General features: G+C 41.0%; 1 protein-coding gene across 4 annotated transcripts in view; it reads left to right on the top strand.

The window, feature by feature from the left end:
* Window positions 1-17121, top strand: part of STAMBP (STAM binding protein) — a 41753-nt gene that overhangs the window by 23500 nt on the left and 1132 nt on the right. For 3 of the 4 annotated variants that reach the window (XM_082356590.1, XM_082356589.1, XM_082356591.1), the window contains exons 3-9: window positions 5574-5649; window positions 5967-6062; window positions 7206-7569; window positions 8616-8740; window positions 9623-9760; window positions 15219-15331; window positions 15929-16028. In XM_082356590.1, the coding sequence (XP_082212716.1) occupies window positions 5574-5649; window positions 5967-6062; window positions 7206-7569; window positions 8616-8740; window positions 9623-9760; window positions 15219-15331; window positions 15929-16028 (1012 nt within the window). The remainder of the gene's footprint in view (window positions 1-5573; window positions 5650-5966; window positions 6063-7205; window positions 7570-8615; window positions 8741-9622; window positions 9761-15218; window positions 15332-15928; window positions 16029-17121) is intronic. The other variant, XM_082356592.1, reaches the window with a different exon arrangement.

Raw genomic sequence — 17121 nt, 5'->3', positions numbered from 1 at the left:
AAGTTGGATAGGAAGTAAAGTGGAAAACTGAGGAAGTAATTGAAGGGGACAAGGAGTACATGAATGTGCGTGTGTGTGTTTTTTTTTTTAAGGCAATTTTATTTATTTATTTTTTTGTTTGTTTTTTAATTAATTAATTTGTTTATTTATTGGCTGCATTGGGTCTTCATTGCTGTGCGCGGGCTTTCTCTAGTTGCACTGAGCGGGGGCTACTCTTTGTTGCGGTGCTCTGGCTTCTCATTGCAGTGGCTTCTCTTGTTGTGGAGCACGGGCTCTAGGCGTGCGGGCTTCAGTAGTTGTGGCACGTGGGCTCAGTAGTTGTGGCTCGCAGGCTCTAGAGCGCAGGCTCAGTAGTTGTGGCACACGGGCTTAGTTGCTCCGCGGCATGTGGGATCTTACCGGACCAGGGCTCGAACCCGTGTCCCATGCATTGGCAGGTGGATTCTTAACCACTGTGCCACCAGGGAAGCCCCGCATGTGTTTTAAGATGGGAGATTCTAGAGCTTATTTTTTGCTGATGGAAAGGATACTGTGGAGAAGGAGAGGCTAACGGTACAGAAAAGAGAGTTTCAGTGTAGAAATAAACTCTTATATAAGCAAGAGGGAGTAGGATTAACGGTACACGGATGCTTAAGAAGTTGATTTTTTTTCTGTGATTTGGTGTTACTTTGAGTGATATGAATATCAGTGTTAACAGCAAGACCGATTCGGGGAGTCTGTTCCTGTATGTGGTGTTCTGCTTATAGGACCATTTAACATGAGGAACGAGGCCTAGAGGAGAGGTGAGTGAGAGGAGGGTAGAATGTATTACTTAACTTGTTAGATTTGGGGTTTAATTTGGAACTTTGTTGGATTGGCTAGACCTGGATCAATAAATGTAGCTACCTTCATTTTTCCTGCAGATATCTTCAAGGCCCTAACTCTGATTCTGTGAACTGACAAGCCCCAGGAGTTGCAAAAAAACTTCTAGCTCAGTATTCTTGGTCAGTTTTTCTACCGCAGTTTACTTGGTATATTCCTGTCAGTTAACAACGGCTCACTTTGGCAGTTCTTACACTGAGGAGAGAGGAGGGAAGAGGGTAGGCCTCTACCTCACCACTCTTCTGCCTCCCCCCCAATATTGAGTCATTGTTCTAGACCTTTTTGCATACTTTAACTCAGGATTTTAAAGGGCATGTTTGTTCTTTTCTCTTGAGCAGTTCAGGCGTCTTAATGATCTCAAGCACATTTCTCCCCCCTCAGAGGTTTCCCCTACTGTAGGAATGCTTTGCCTTTTGCAGACCCCAGTATAGAAGAAGGATCTTCAACATATTAAATCAGTACATATTTTCATGGTGAGCACAGACAGTAGTCCAGGCGGTGGATTCTTTCGCAGCTTTTTATGGTCATCGACTAGGCTGCTTAGAAGAGAGTTACAGAGGACTTAGGCAATTCCTGTCTGCTGTGTGAGCCCCTACAACACAGACCTGCTTTCTGAAAATGGCCTGTCACCTGTGTTGAAAATGTTTACCACCAGGATTGGGGCTTATGGACTGAAGAGGGTTTTCATTTGTGCTCATGCTCACTTTGCTGACTAACTTTTAAGATTGGAAGAAATTAGAGCCCTTAATACATCCATGTTATAGAATTTCTGCTTGACTTTTTAAATTATTTTTACACAAAAGTAATATTTGTTCATGATTAAAGCAAATTTTTTTCAAGCCATACAGCAAGGGAAATATTAAAGTGAAAAGAAAATTCCCATTCGCCAGAGGTAATCACTGTTATGTTTCTTGTGTGTTTATGTGTTTGTTAAGAAAATATGCCCATGCAAACACATGGGCTCATGTCTTTATCCTTTTTTCTTAAAGCCTGAATGAGATCATACAATATTTTCTTTTCTACAATTTGCTTTCTTAACAGTCATATCTTTCCGTATCAGGACACATTGATCCAGCATCTCATTCTGCCTTAGGGCTGTTTCTTCTGCCTGGAACAGTCTTATCCCAGATATCGTCATGGCTTACTCTTCCAGTCCTTACTTAACTGCTACTTTCTCAGTGATGCCTTCCTTAGCTGCCCTATCTAAAAGCTCAATCCCTTCCCTGTCACTTCTATTCCCCTTCCCTATTAATGACTTTTTCCTAGCACTGATTATCTGTAATACTTTATATTTTGTCTATTGTCTGTTCCCCCACTGTAATGTACACTCTATGGTGGGGAGGAATTTGTGACTGCGACATTCACTGCCAAATAGCCAGCCTTTATAATAATTCCTGACCCCATAGTAGATGCTCAGTAAATATTTGTTGAAGGAAAGAGTGAATGGTTATGTTGTTTTTCCACATTTGGGTACACCATAATTTATTAAATAATCCCCTACTGATGGTCATTTAGGTTTTCAGGTTGCCCTACTTTTATGAACAATGCTGTATTGAACAGTCTTATACATATATTTTTGTATTTTTATAGGATAAATTCATAGAGGTGGAACTGTGAGTTTAAAGGATATACACATTCTAAATTTTGAATACTTGTCTCCCACTCCCCTTCCTCCCCTAAGGAAAAAGGTATTATCAAATTACAGTCCTGCTAAGAGTGGGTAAGGATACCCATTTCTCTATGCCCTTGCCTACACTGATTGTAATCAACTTTTAAGCCTTTGCCAATCTGATAGATGAAAATGATATCTCATCTTAATTTGAATTTCTTTCATATATAAGTAAAGTTGAGTACCATTTTATATAATTATTTACCTTTTTATTTACTTTTCTGTGTATCTCTTTTTTTCTGTTGTTCCATTAGGCTGTTTTGCTTGTGTTTTGCCAATGCATCTTTGTTTGCTTTGGTACATTTCCTGTCTGTAGGCTGCAACCAGATATAACCCGGAGAACAGTATACATCTGGGCCACAGCTATTCTTTGCCTAGAAAATTTCTAACCCTGGTGTTAACATCTTCATCTCTTCTTCTTGCTCACATTTTTATTTATTAGTAAAAACAAGCATATAAACATATAGCAGATGTTGGCTATGTGCTAGGCACTGTGCTCAGCATTTTATTTATTTTTAAAAATCTATTTTAATGTCATAGCAGCCCTATCAGGTAGTACTGTTTGTCTCTGTATATATAATTTATATAGAAACTGAGGGATGGTGCTGGAGGTCACACAGCTAGTAAGTGCTTAAAGCCAGGATTTGAACCTAAGCAGGGTGGCTCCAGAGCCTGCCCTCCTAACCACCAAGCTCTGTTGCCTCCAGTGTGGGCAGTGGGTTATGCTGCCCATTCTGTTTTCAGGAGATGCTTCTGCCCATATGTCCCCATTCAGAAAACTGACTACAGTTACTGAAACAAGAGAAAGGTATTCATGTTCAGGTCTGGGAGTTTTATCTTATAAGCTAGTTTTTATTACATGGTTCAAAATCGAAATAATAAAACAAAAGGTATATAGTGAAAATTTTCACTCCCACTCTTGTCTCATCCACTCTATTTCCCCTGTCCTCTATTTTTGCTAGTTTCTGTATATACTTCCTGTGTTACTTTATATACTTATAAACAAAATAAATGAATATATATACATGCACACAGGCATACCTTGTTTTATTACACTTTGCAGATACTGCATTTTTTATAAATTGAAGGTTTGTGGCAACCCTGCATTCTCAGATGATTCTTAGCATTTTTTAGCAATAAAGTATTTTAAATTAAAGTGTATATGTTTTTAGACCGAATGCTATTGCACACTTAATAGAGTACACTGTAGTGTAAACATAACTTTTTTATACACTGAGAAATGAAAAAACTTATTTGATTCGCTTTATTGCAACATTTGCTTTATTGCGGTAGTCTGGAACCGAACCCACAATATCTCTGAGGTGTGCCTATATATAATTTTCCCCTTTCTTACATATAAGGTAGCATGTTATATATACTTTTTTGCACTTTGTTTTTTCACTCAGCTCATCCAAAGGTTTTAAGACAATTTTATTCATCAGATATTTTTTCAGTGCCTCTTTATACAAGGCACTGTGCTGGCTTTAGAGGAATATACAAAGAAGCATGAAACACAGAAATCTCTGGCCTCAGGGACTTTACAGTCCTTCAGGCTGAGAGCATAAATGAAAATAAAGTGTGGTGTTTATATGACATGTTACTTTCTTGACTGATTGAGGCCTCAATACAAAGCACACTCAGCCTGCTGAAGGTAGTGAACATGTACCTTGGTCTTTCGAGTTACTGAATAATAGGTCTCTTGAGCACAAGATCTATGCCTTATTTATCCTAATATCCTCTTCAGGACTTTATGGTTGAAAAATGAATCTGTGCTTGTTTTAAGTATAGACTTCAAGGAAACTTTTAATTCATTTTTCATGAACCCAAAGGACAATTTTTAGAATTGTTTTGATTTTGGAATTCATCCCTGCCTGAGGGGTCTTGTGAAATTGGATTGAAATGAAATTTTCATGTGCCTAATTAGAACAGAAGGAGGACGACTCATCTATAGAGGGTGTGTTTTGGTGGGGATCTTCTTCTTTTCCCTTTACTGAGTCTTCCTCCTTTGTTTCCTCCTACCCATGGGCAGAAAGTGAAAAAGAGTCAGTTAATCCCAACTACGTAACAGTGTTTTGTGGCTGTGGGCAAGCTACCCTCAATTTATTTGTTTTGGGTCTCAGCTTGTGTTTATTACAACCTAATTCTATTGAAAGACATCTTTGTTCAGAACCGCTCCAACAGTTCTGGACATTCCAGGAGCCATGAGGAGGCAGTACGATATAGTGGTTGAAAGAGTAGACTCTGGAACCGGCCTGCTGGCATTGAATTCGGAACCCTCCATTTTGGCTATGACAAGTTACTGAACTTCTATTTATTTTCACCGTCCCCAAGTAGACATCATAAGTGTTAGAGGTCTATGAATTGATTCAGTTTATTTTTCCCACTGAGCTTTACAGCCAAGGACAAGAACTGAAAAAGGAAATCTAGCACTTATGTTTCTCTAAGCACTTTTCATCAGAGATCATAATGCACGTTACACATGTAACGTGCACATATTACACGCATATAACACATGAACTGTCTAAGCATCTCAGAGCTTAATCTGGTGCAAGGAATATTCTTCTTTGAAGGAACATGAATCCCAAAGAAGAAAAGCCAGCATTAAAGGTCACACAGAATTAGAAGTAGTAATAGAATGTGGGTTTTCTCTTAGCCTCCTGCCCTTGGCTGCCAAACTGTTCCCTGAAGAATGATTTGTGAGAGGCCTTTCCCTTTGGAAGCCTGTTACTGTCACAACAAGAAGAGAATCTCTTTGGAGGTGTATTTTGGGGCACAGGATAGGCTTTTTCCTCCCCATCGTTTTTGTTGTAGGAGTCTGGTGCTGCTGCACATCTGACTTGGGAGAAGAGGGAAGCACTCTGTTGCTCTTTACAGGGCTAGAGATGAGTGGGGAACATGGCCTGTCAGGGTGTGCCTGTTACCCCTGCATGCCTGCGAACCCATCAGGTAGTCTCTGCAGGGTAAGGGAGTTGCATTGCTTCAGAGTCTTTTGGACATTTGGACATCTTCTTTGCATCACAGTCAATCTGATCTGTTCCCTTAGGCTCTTTATTGAGAAACTACCAAAGCATCGAGATTACAAATCGGCTGTCATTCCTGAAAAGAAAGACACAGTAAAGGTGGGTCTTCACTTTAACTGTTGCCCATCTAAAAGCTTCAGAGAAGCACAGACTAACTCCAAAATATAAGTAGCAGTGTCTGCATCTGAGCATCATATCCTGCAAATAGGAGATAAGGCCATTTCACTAGATCAGTTATGAAATATCAGGTATGGTATGGTAGGGGGTATTTTAAATTAAATTATTTAAATTTAAATTATTATTTAAATGTTTTTAGAAACATTGTTGCCATTGCCAACTTGACTTCAGTCTTTTTACTTCTCACCTTAATTAGCTGGCAATTGTTCTAACTCCCAGTTTTTGATTTTGTGTCTCAGAAATTAAAGGAGGTTGCATTTCCCAAAGCAGAAGAGCTGAAAGCAGAACTGTTAAAACGATATACCAAAGAATATATAGACTATAATGAAGAAAAAGTGAGTATGTAATAGCAAAAAAAAAAAAAAAAACAAAAAGGGAAATTATTTTGGTTTCTTAGGCTGTGACCTAGGATTCTAATAGATATTTCAGCAGATCTTGTGATTTTAATGTGATATTTTACTTTATTGGCAAAGACCAGAAACTCAAAAAAGGTGTTTAGGCTGAGGATTCTAATACAGAGTTACCCTGCTTATCTAAGAGGATGACTTGAGGGACAGAATATCTATTGCTTGTCTGCTATGTCTAGAGCTAGAACCTAAGAACAATGAAAATCGCACTAAAGTATAGGGTTTTTAGATCAGAGAATTTGGGGTATTTGATACACATTTGATTATATCCAACATAGGATATACCTGTTTAAAATAATTGGGGTTTTTTTTCAAGCTATTTTCAAATGATTCTTGTTAGGAAGAGTCAGTTAAAACACATGAGAAGCTCTGCAACAGTGTCATTGGTCTGTGTCAGGTGAGAACACGCACTGCAAGCACTTCCACATTCTTTTGTACACTCTACTGAATTCTGTTCTGGACTCTGATGTTGAAAATCAGAGGAGAGGTGAACAGCTATGTATTTCTAAGGTACGCAGTGAGTGAAAACCTTCATGAAGGAGATTGTTACTTGATGTTTCTTAGCAGTTTAAAATGTCACTCTATATTGGACCAATCACCAGAAAAATTTCAGAGGCTTCATTCAGGGTTAAAATTCAGTAGAGACCCACAACATGGCAGTTGTAAGTTTGGATTTGGTTCTGTTTCACAGCCTTACTTGGAATACAGAATGTATACATGGCACACCAGAGGCTAAAATTGTATGATACAGATTATGAGGTGCAGACAATAAGTTGCCTTGAGATTTTGGTAAAAAAGAGAATGCATTAGTTAAAGTCATTGGGAAGGGTACCGAGAGGATCAGGACTTTAACTGTTTTTGAAGAATAGGTGTATGGTGGTTAGATAGACAGGAGCAGCAGCTGTTCCACGGGTGTAGAGGTACTAAGGGAAGCACGAATTCTGTGTTGGGAACTCACGCTAGAGCAGAAGTACATTTGGGGCAATCTTCCTGCTGAAAAACCTTGTCCTCCTAAGATGTGAAGTCACTTGAGTGTAAAGTGTTAGCCTAACTCCTATTCATTCTTTGTAGAAGAAGGAAGAGGAAGAATTTGCCCGAAACGTAGCCATCCAGCAAGAGCTGGAAAAGGAAAGACAGAGGGTGGCACAACAGAAGCAGCAGCAGTTGGAGCAGGAACAGTTCCATGCCTTTGAGGAGATGATCCGGAACCAGGAACTAGAAAAAGAACGACTGAAAATTGTACAGGAGTTTGGGAAAGTGGACCCTGGCCTGGACGGCCCACTGGTACCTGACTTAGAGAAGCCCTCCCTAGATGTGTTCCCCACGGCACCTGTTACATACACACAGCCTTCGGACTGTAATACAACTGTAAGGCCTGCCAAGCCACCTGTAGTGGATAGATCCTTGAAACCTGGAGCATTGAGCAACTCGGAAGGTAGTGAATTCATTTGCTTGCGTCCTCTTCTATCTCAGCTGCAGCCAAACAGGGTGTCATTCCAGGAAATTCAACTACGACTCCCTCCATGATCCCACTCATTAGGCTCTGGTCACAGAAATCCATTTGATTAGTATTACTATACTGTGTTCTATCACAGCTATATTATAAAGTGGACTTTGCTTAAGACATATAGTTTACCTGGGCCAGGTCGATTTTCTGAAGAGCTAATAACATCCTTGAAAGTCAGACCCTCAGCTTTTAAGGGTTATACAGAGATTTGAAATGTTCAGTGAACTAGAGACCACTGTTGACCTTTTGTAAAGGAAATTTGAGACTTATAGTACCACCTTACAATTCAACCACTGACCTTTAAATAATAAAAAAGAGCTGCTGAATTGTGCTTGCCCTGCAAATGTTCCTAATTGGTAAGGAGTTTAGTCAAGGTAAATATTGTATGTAGTCAGTGATAATTCAGTCTAGCCATAAAAACTATTGAGTCTTTCCTCCTCTCACCAATGTATGGCTATCTGAGAAAATAACAATAGCGGCAAAATGATGAGTATGCCTTGATTATTAGAATAGATCTTTTTGTTAGGAGTTGTCTTTCAAGTAGTCATGTAAGGAATTCAGCTTCGCAGAAGATCCACTTAAAAAGACAAGGTAAGAGTGGGCAAGGGGTGCTGGACTCTTGAAGCCTGGCCTTCAGGGTTTCTCCCCATGTACTCGGCAGGATTGTCTCTCACTATTATTCCTGAATAGCTCAGAAACTTCTTTTAAGCAGTAGTTTACCCTTGTGTTAACTTGAATGATTAAAGCCTCTTTTCTTTCCTTGAAATAACATACTCCCAATGGCTGTGGCAAGAGGTTGGAGAAGAGACTTTATAGCCCTTTTTCTTCTGCCATAAGGATGAGATCCCCACGCACTGCCTACAGTTGCAGGACCCCAGTGATTTAGCATTGCTCTCCCAGGTCTGCCAACTCTGAAGTCTGCTTGGGGAGGCTGTGCCCCATGATCTCAGACGTTTCTTCTTTCTCCATTACAGCTCCTACAATCGATGGACTGCGCCACGTGGTGGTGCCTGGGAAGCTCTGCCCACAGTTTCTCCAGTTGGCCATTGCCAACACTGCCCGGGGAGTAGAGACATGTGGAATTCTCTGTGGAAAACTGGTAAAAGACAAATGCTTTCCTGAGCTGAGACTGTTTCTTCCCCCTTGGCCTCCTGTGACTCTCAGAGAAGATATCCAGGGTCAGTTACTCTTTGTGCCAATCCTTCTGCCAAAGAGCCATGGGCAGCATAATGCAATGTCACCTTGATTTTAGTGACCCTGTATTTGATTGATTTTCAAAGTCCCTTGAACTGAACTGATTATTTTAATGCCAGTGGTAAGAAATACCTAATTCTAAACTTGGTAGGAAGATCCTGTATATCAGCTTTTGAACACCGACTTTATGGCAGGACCTGGGAATATGAAATATGTAAGGCACAGAGCATGTGTCCGCAAAAAGTACCCAAGCACTTTGGAGAGATGGGAGATATACACCAAAAGATAGATAGTATGCTGACTACTATGTACAATAAAAGCACTAGGAATTATGAGGAAAGAAGGATCATTAAATGGAGGTGCTTAAAGAACCCATTACTAACTGCTGAATAAATAAACACATAAGGTGGAATAGACTTAAACTGAGCTTTAAAGGATGGGAAGGGCTTAGAGAAATAGTAAAAGGAAGCTACTCTAGACATGAACAAAGGAAGAGAAATGGTACTATACCCAGAGCTTCTTAAGAGGCATGAGTAGACCTGTTTGGCTGCAGCAGGGAATTCCCACAGGGCTGTGGGCATCTGTGGCTTTGCAGAGGGCCCCAAGCAATGTACTTGGGCAGTCAGGGTTGTGAACATGACTGACATAAGGGACTCACCTCACGAAGAAGGCTCATGCTGGGAGGAAGGGCCTTCGCTTGTACAGATGTTTAACTTTCCACTGCCGTGACAGAGTGGGGTTGCCTAAGTGCCAGGGAATTGTGACAGGCTGTTTTCTCATTTGACAGATGAGGAATGAGTTTACCATTACCCACGTCCTCATCCCCAAGCAAAGTGCTGGGTCTGATTATTGCAACACTGAGAACGAAGAAGAGCTTTTCCTCATACAGGATCAGCAGGGTCTCATCACACTGGGCTGGATTCACGTAAGCAATTCCGAGCTCTCCAGGGGTTCGTCTCCTCTTCTCACATGATGTTATAAACACACTGCTTATTTTTTTTCTTGGAGCAGAGTGAATTGTATCCAGACTATTTAGATGGTTGTATTTCCCTCTGTTGGATGCAGACTTGACTTCCCTAGCATACTTAACTGCTTGCACCACAGTATTGATTTCTGGGCATTACTTAGGGCTTTTTAACTTAAAATTTTTTAATGGAAATGAACTTGTTTCCCTAAAGTCCCAATTCCCCTGTGAGCATGAACAGTGATAGGATGCTAGTCTAGAGTATATGTGGACCTTGACGGTAGAGGCTATGCCTTACTTCGTACAAATGATGTTCCTGAAAGGTATATAAATCAAAATATTTTAAATGAGCCAAGGAAGTTAATTCAGATGCCTCCATTTGGTCTTTCTTAAAGCAGCCTACACTTTTACGTAAATCAGAAGGGCCACCAATATAGGAGATTTTCAACTGTCTGCATGTCTTAACAGTCTTCTGGTAATATTCAGGTAAAATATAATTCCATCCCTAAAGATTTCTTCTTAATTTTTCTTTCTATTCCTTTTCAACCCCTCATTCTCATAGACCAAGCTGTTTTCCATGTTGTGTGACAGGGTTACATACAAACTAGGCAGCTTATTTCTGGATTTGGGAAGATTGCACACACTTGTATGTTAGAATTTGGGAAATACTGACCTGTGAGGCAGTCAGTGTGCCTCTGTCCTTTCATAAATATTTGCCTTTTATTGTGTATCCCCCGTTATAGTACATGGGGAGTAGAAAACTTGTACCTTATCCGCCAGACGATACAAATTTGAGTAAGATATGATTTTAGTCTCATAATGGAGACTGACATATAGACAAGTCATAACTCTTCATGTGAGGCAGAATGTGCCAAGTGCCTAAAGAGGTGCAAACAGCCCTGTGGAATTCAGAGGGAAGGATCACACCTGGGGTGATTTTCTAGAATTTTGACAAGGTGAGCCAAGGGAGAGTTCCATACGGAGGGGACAACATTGGAATAGGCAGACTGTGATCCTGGAGCATTGAGTGGTCCAGTTTTCTGGGGCTTATGGTTCATATCAGGAAACAGCGGTAGGTAAGCTTTCACATGATACATTAGGAGCAGTGTTCTGGAGGGTTTTGGGTGGACAGGCAGGATAGTTCTGCTTTTCAGTGAGGAAGTTGAGGCAGGGAGATCATTTAAGAGGTTAACGTGATGATAAAATCTAATAATGATGAGAGCTACGGTGACGGCAGTGCATTTGGGAAGGAAGAGATAAATGTAGGATTTCAGAGGATGTGGGGAATGAGTAAGAGAGGATGATGAGTAAAAGTGATGACTTAGAGATTTCAGGCCTGACTCATGGGGGTGGCAATGATTAATCATCTCATAAGCAGAAACAGGCTCCAACAGGAGAACTTACTTGGAAGTGGGGCAAATGGTGTCTTCAGTTCTGAGTATTTGACATTATATTGGTGGAGGTAATTATCAGGCAGTTGGAACTTGGGAACAAGGTCTAGGTGGGAAAGAGAACTGGGAGACCTCGGCGTAGAGCTGACCTTGGAAGCCTTGGAACTGGAGGAGGGTGGAGAGCAAGAAGAGATTCACTGGCAGCTTGAAGGACAGGCCACTTAGGGGAGCATAGGGAGTAGTCAGTCATGAAGCGAGGAGTTGTCAGAGAAAGGTGAGGGGAGTGTTAGGGCACAGATGCCAAAGGAGGAGGAACGTCTTAAGAAGAAGCTTCAGGATGTTAACTATGTCACATGCTGCAGAGAGATGAAGACTTCTGTGAGCCCTTTGGATTTGATGAGGTCATTGATGACCTCAATTTAGTGGGTTTTAGGCAGATTAAAAAGGTTTAAGAAGTAATGGGTATTGAGGTTGTGGTGATAGTGAAATATATACTGATTTTTTGAAGAGCTTAGCACTGACTAAAGGATAGGAAAGAGATGGAATGGTGGCTTAAGGAATAGCCAGGTTGAGAGAGTTTGCTTGATTTATGGTTTAGTGTGAAAATGTGTTCTGTTTTTATTTTGGTTTTTTTTTAAGCCTTTATATTTGAAATATATATAAGAAAGTACATAAAATAAATGTGCACTTTAATGAATCATTAAACAAACATCTGTGTGCACACATTACCTAGGTCAAGAAATAGAGCGTCGCCAGAAGCACACTCCCACCTCCGTGTCCTGCCCAGTCACCCTTCCTCTCTGGTATAGATAGTCCCTCACTTGACATTTCTGGAAATTCTTTGCTTTTCTTTATAGCTTTACCACCTAAGTGTGTATCCCTAAACTCGATAGTTTAGTTTTGCCTGGTTTTGAACTTTATGTAAATAGAATTATATAATATGTATTCTTTTGTGCTTGGCTTCTTTTGCTCAGTTTTTAAGGTTCATCTGCATTCTTGTGTATAGTTGTCTGAACATGTTTTGTTTTGTTTTTAATATATTTATTTATTTATTTATTTTTGGCTGCGTTGGGTCTTCATTGCTGAGAGCAGGCTTTCTCTAGTTGCGGCGAGCGGGGGCTACTCTTCGTTGCGGTTCATGGTCTTATTGCAGTGGCTTCTCTTGTTGCGGAGCACGGGCTCTAGATGCGCAGGCTCAGTAGTTGTGGTGCATGGGCCTAGTTGCTCCGTGGCATGTGGGATCTTCCTGGACCAGGGCTCAAACCCGTGTCGTCTGCATTGGCAGGCAGATTCTTAACCACTGCGCCACCAGGGAAGTCCCTGAACATGTTTTTAAGCCCAGTGAGCTGGTGGAGTATAGTGGAACCTGTGCAGGAGATGTCAGAGGTCAGGAGAGACAAGGTAATGTGAAGATAGGAAAGTATTAAATCAAAAGTACAAAAAGGGGGCTTCCCTGGTGGCGCAGTGGTTGAGAATCTGCCTGCCAATGCAGGGGACACGGGTTCGAGCCCTGGTCTGGGAAGATCCCACATGCCGCGGAGCAACTAAGCCCGTGCGTCACAACTACTGAGCCTGCGTGTCTGGAGCCTGTGCTCGGCAACAAGAGAGGCCGGGATAGTTAGAGGCCCGCGCACCGCGATGAAGAGTGGCCCCCGCTTGCCGCAACTAGAGAAAGCCCTCGCACAGAAACGAAGACCCAACACAGCCATAAATAAATAAATAAATAAATTTATTTTAAAAAAAAAAAAAAAAGAACAAAAAGGGAATCATCTTCATATGGGGGAGAAAACACTCACTCCTCTGAGACAGAATTGAAGGAAGAAAGAAAGATACAGAGAGATTTTTGAGGTTATAATTGGAGGGGTTGAGGGAACTCATTTTAGGTGATGTTGCTATCAACAAGGTTGAAGTCTAGATCCACTGCCCAGCAGGAGGAGACAGGTAAGTTTAAAAACTGGAGAAGATGGGGGAAAGTTTGGAATAATTTCTGTTTAGACTTCAGGTAGATCTTAGCCACAAATGAGTAAAAGGATTTTTAATATCAGTGAGGGCCTAGCTAGGAAGGAATTTAGAGCCTAAATTGATAGTATTCCAGCTTTTTTTCCCCATGATATTTCTGTAGCATTCCTTCCTAACTTGGGATTAAAAGCAAACAAAAGCAGACCATAACGTTTGCTCAGATCTTAAAATTGGCAAGAGGAGAAGGCAAAAGGTCAATTCTTCCTTCTCTACCTTGCCAGCTATCAATCAGGTTCCCTGGTCATGTTTATCACCAACTATTGTGTAACCCCCAACTCAGTATTCAAGGCACTCCTTCACCTTGGCTTAGCTGGCATTGCTCTCCTGTGGCTGCTCTACTCATCCAGGCACCCAGGCTGCCCTGAGCATTCACTCTCCTCACTTATTTCTGCTCCTTTGGTGTATTGTTTTCTCTTCATAAAAATGCCTGCCTCTGTCTCCAGCATGGTGGGCACAGTGAGCATAACTGGTTTTTCAAGAAACTTGACTGTAGAGGGAAGGAGAGAAGGTGCAGTAGTTAGTGGGGAGCAGAGGCTCAAACAAGATTTTTTGGTTTAGTTTAACAATTATTTATTGAGCCCCTGCTATGTGTCTGTATATCATCTTTCTAACTAACCCAACTTTAGATTGGAGGCCTTCATCAGCTTGTGTAGGTCTTATTTGTTCTCAGTCAAAATTTCAGGCTGTAACCATGGGATGTAGGGTGTTGGCACAGGCCGTTTGTCCCTAACAGTCTATAGCATCATATTCTTATTAGGTAGAAACTGTTTCTCCCTTGTGGTCATGAAAGTTCTTTCCTTCCCCATGCAGACCTGTGTGTAGATTTACTGTCAGCACTCAGCTAACATGTTCCTGTATTGCAGACCTCTTCCACAATGAGCTGGTCACAGCAGTCTATGCAGTTGTGCTTCTCAGATGAGGCTGCACCTAAGAATCATTTAATGAGCTTTAAAGAAAAAAATTTCCTTCTCAGGATGGATATTTCCAGGGTGGGGTGCAGGAGCCTGTGCTTTTGACAAGTTCCTCAGAAGCTTCATTTTTTGCACAACAGGGTTGAAAACACTGGTCAAGGGCACATATTTATTTTCCGTGCTTTTCTGTCAGTAAAGATTGGTGGTCTTTTTGAGTCATATTGGGTCTTTCTTTTTCCATCCTTGTTATCTCACACCCCCTCTGAGATGAACGTTAAGTCATTATATGGTCCATTTGTGTACAAAGAGTATGCACAATAAAACATTAAATAACTGGGGGATTCCAGTGGTTAGGACTCAGTGCTTTCACTGCTGTGGCCCAGGTTCAATACCTGGTTGGTGAACTAAGACCCCGCAGGCCACGAGGCACGGCCAAAAAAAAAACAACAAAAACCATTAAATAACTGGAAACAAATGAGATAAACTGAATGTAATTTAGATGGTGCTTTAACTGATTACCCTCAAAATTCAATATCTTGGTCTTTTTCTCAAATAAGACAGGGTCCTTTGTGTGATTTAACTACCCTTCTGAAATCCCAGTAACCCTCTGCCTCTCATATCCTTGAAAGATATGCTTTAACCACAGGACAGCTTTGGCCACTTTTGCCTATAGAGCCCCAGACTCATGCTTGACCTTTTAACCCCTCCGTCAGGAAGAAGAATCATTCATCTAACTGTGCTTTGTTAAGTCCTTGACTTCTACTAGGTTGTTGTATTGGGCAGCAGGTACTGTCTGTTCCAGTATGGGAGACTCCATTGTGTCGAGAGAGCTTGTGAGGAGCCAGATAAGTCTTGATGGTCAATTAGAAATTGAGTCTCTTCACATACTCATGTTACACGATACTCGTTTACAGTGCTGGGAAGGAAGTTCATTACTTATTATGAACTTCAGGCATATTCCTCATGGCTGCTAATGGCTTTGTACGTAAGGAGATCATGGCAAGTTATTGAGAATTACTTGGCTCTACCTTCCCTCATGGGCCAGGCTTGACTGTGTATTCTCGCTGAAGGGGTCCCTGCCTTTTTTTCTCTTCTCAGACTCATCCCACGCAGACCGCCTTCCTCTCCAGTGTTGACCTACACACTCACTGCTCCTACCAGATGATGTTGCCAGAGTCGATAGCCATTGTTTGTTCCCCCAAGTTCCAGGAGTAAGTACCTAGGGTGTGGTTCAGGGTTTTGCAAGGAGATAACTGGGGAAAAGCCTCAGAGGAAACGTTCTCCATTCTTAAGACCTTGTTCTCTATAACATATATAGATTGTGGTATTGATTGGCTTTTTTAAAAGGCTTCCTTTTAAGCCCTATATCCTGATAAACCTACTCGACTGGTTTACAAAAGTATCCAAGCAACAACCTAGGTGCTTTTATAAGAAAAGGACATAAAAAATTTGAAGTGTTTGACTTGAAGCAGTAGGAATTTCAAGAGATTGATATCAGATTAGAAAATTTCAAAATCCAACAGATTATCTCCAAAAATTAACTTCTTTTTCATTTTAAATCCTGTTATTTACTATGAATTCTCCCAGTAAAACTAGCGTGGTGGTGGTGATGAGTCATTCTCTAACTCTGATTCATTCACCAGAGAAGAGACCTATGAGCCAGCATACTTTTGAAGCTGTCTCAAAGTGAGCTCTTCACTGCTCTCTCTGTGTGTGTGTGTGTGTGTGTGTGTGTGTGTGTGTGTGTGTGTGTGTGTGATTGAGGGGACACCTTTGCTTGATTCTAGACCTGCTTTTTCTTATTTCAGAACTGGATTCTTTAGACTAACTGACCACGGACTAGAGGAGATTTCTTCCTGTCGCCAGAAAGGATTTCATCCACACAGCAAGGATCCACCTCTCTTCTGTGTATGTATCTATGGAGAAGAAATCGGAGCTGTGCTTTAACCAGGGGAGGCAGTCAGAGCTGATGAGGCACATTGTCCTTTGTGACACACATAGAAGATCAGCCTTGTCACTTATTTTTCCAAATCTTCCTAATAAAAACATACATGGGAAGCGGTGTGGGATAGGAAGGAGTTTGAGTCTCAGCTCTGCTACTTAAGGACTGTGTGTCTTTGATCAAGTTACTTAACCTTCCTGGGCCTCAGCTTTCTCATCTGTAAATGGAGATGATAATAATAATAATACTTACTTGAATAGGGTTATTGACAGGATTAAATGAAGTGATGCACAGGAAGTACCAAGTGCAGTAGCTTGTTTATTACGTGTTAGGTTTTTTCCTTCATCATCATCAGTTGCTAAGCCTGCACTTCAATAAGAGATTTGAATTCAAAAGAAAAAGCCACTTAAGTAAAGTATATTTAATTTTGGAATTTTGCTTTTAATTTGATTTTAGATAACAGGGATTTTTATGACCTTCTTAGAAAGTTTTTTTCCCCAGGTGGTATTCTGTGAGTAAAAAGTTTCAGTTGCTGATAAGTATGTTTCAGTTTTTCCCCTCAAATCTAATGGGATAGTATTGCTTCACTCCATGCTGGCCATGGAGTATTACTATTTCTTCTGGGTTCCCTGAAAAGTGACCAGCATGGAAAAGGGACTCAGACCCTTGTCACATAAAAGAAACTGGGGATGTTCAGGAGAGAACCCCAGGGAGAATCTGAGAACTGACTGCAAGTGTTAGAAGAATTGTTGTATAAAAAGGTATTGGGTGTGACTCCCAGAACTAAAACTTAAGACCCTGTGGGATGACAGTTTTCAGCTGAGTATGGGAAAGAACTTTCTGACAGACTTGTTCACAAATAGGTCAGCCTGCCTTGGAATGTAATAAATGTCTAGGTACCAGGATGTTGAAACAGAGGCTACACAATCCCCCAGAAATGCCTGGGCTTTCAGTTAGGATGACCCCTTATGCATGCCAAGAGGGAGTATTCCCTATGTGAGAGTAGGTGTACTTTATTATCCGGTTGACATAATAACCCAAAAAACTGCAATGAATTCA

Source organism: Balaenoptera borealis (assembly GCF_965194805.1).
Source record: "Balaenoptera borealis genome assembly, chromosome: 15".
In the NCBI taxonomy this organism is placed as follows: Eukaryota; Metazoa; Chordata; class Mammalia; order Artiodactyla; family Balaenopteridae; genus Balaenoptera; species Balaenoptera borealis.
The sequence above is the reverse complement of the archived record's forward strand: the minus strand, read 5'-3'. Positions and strand labels throughout refer to the sequence as shown.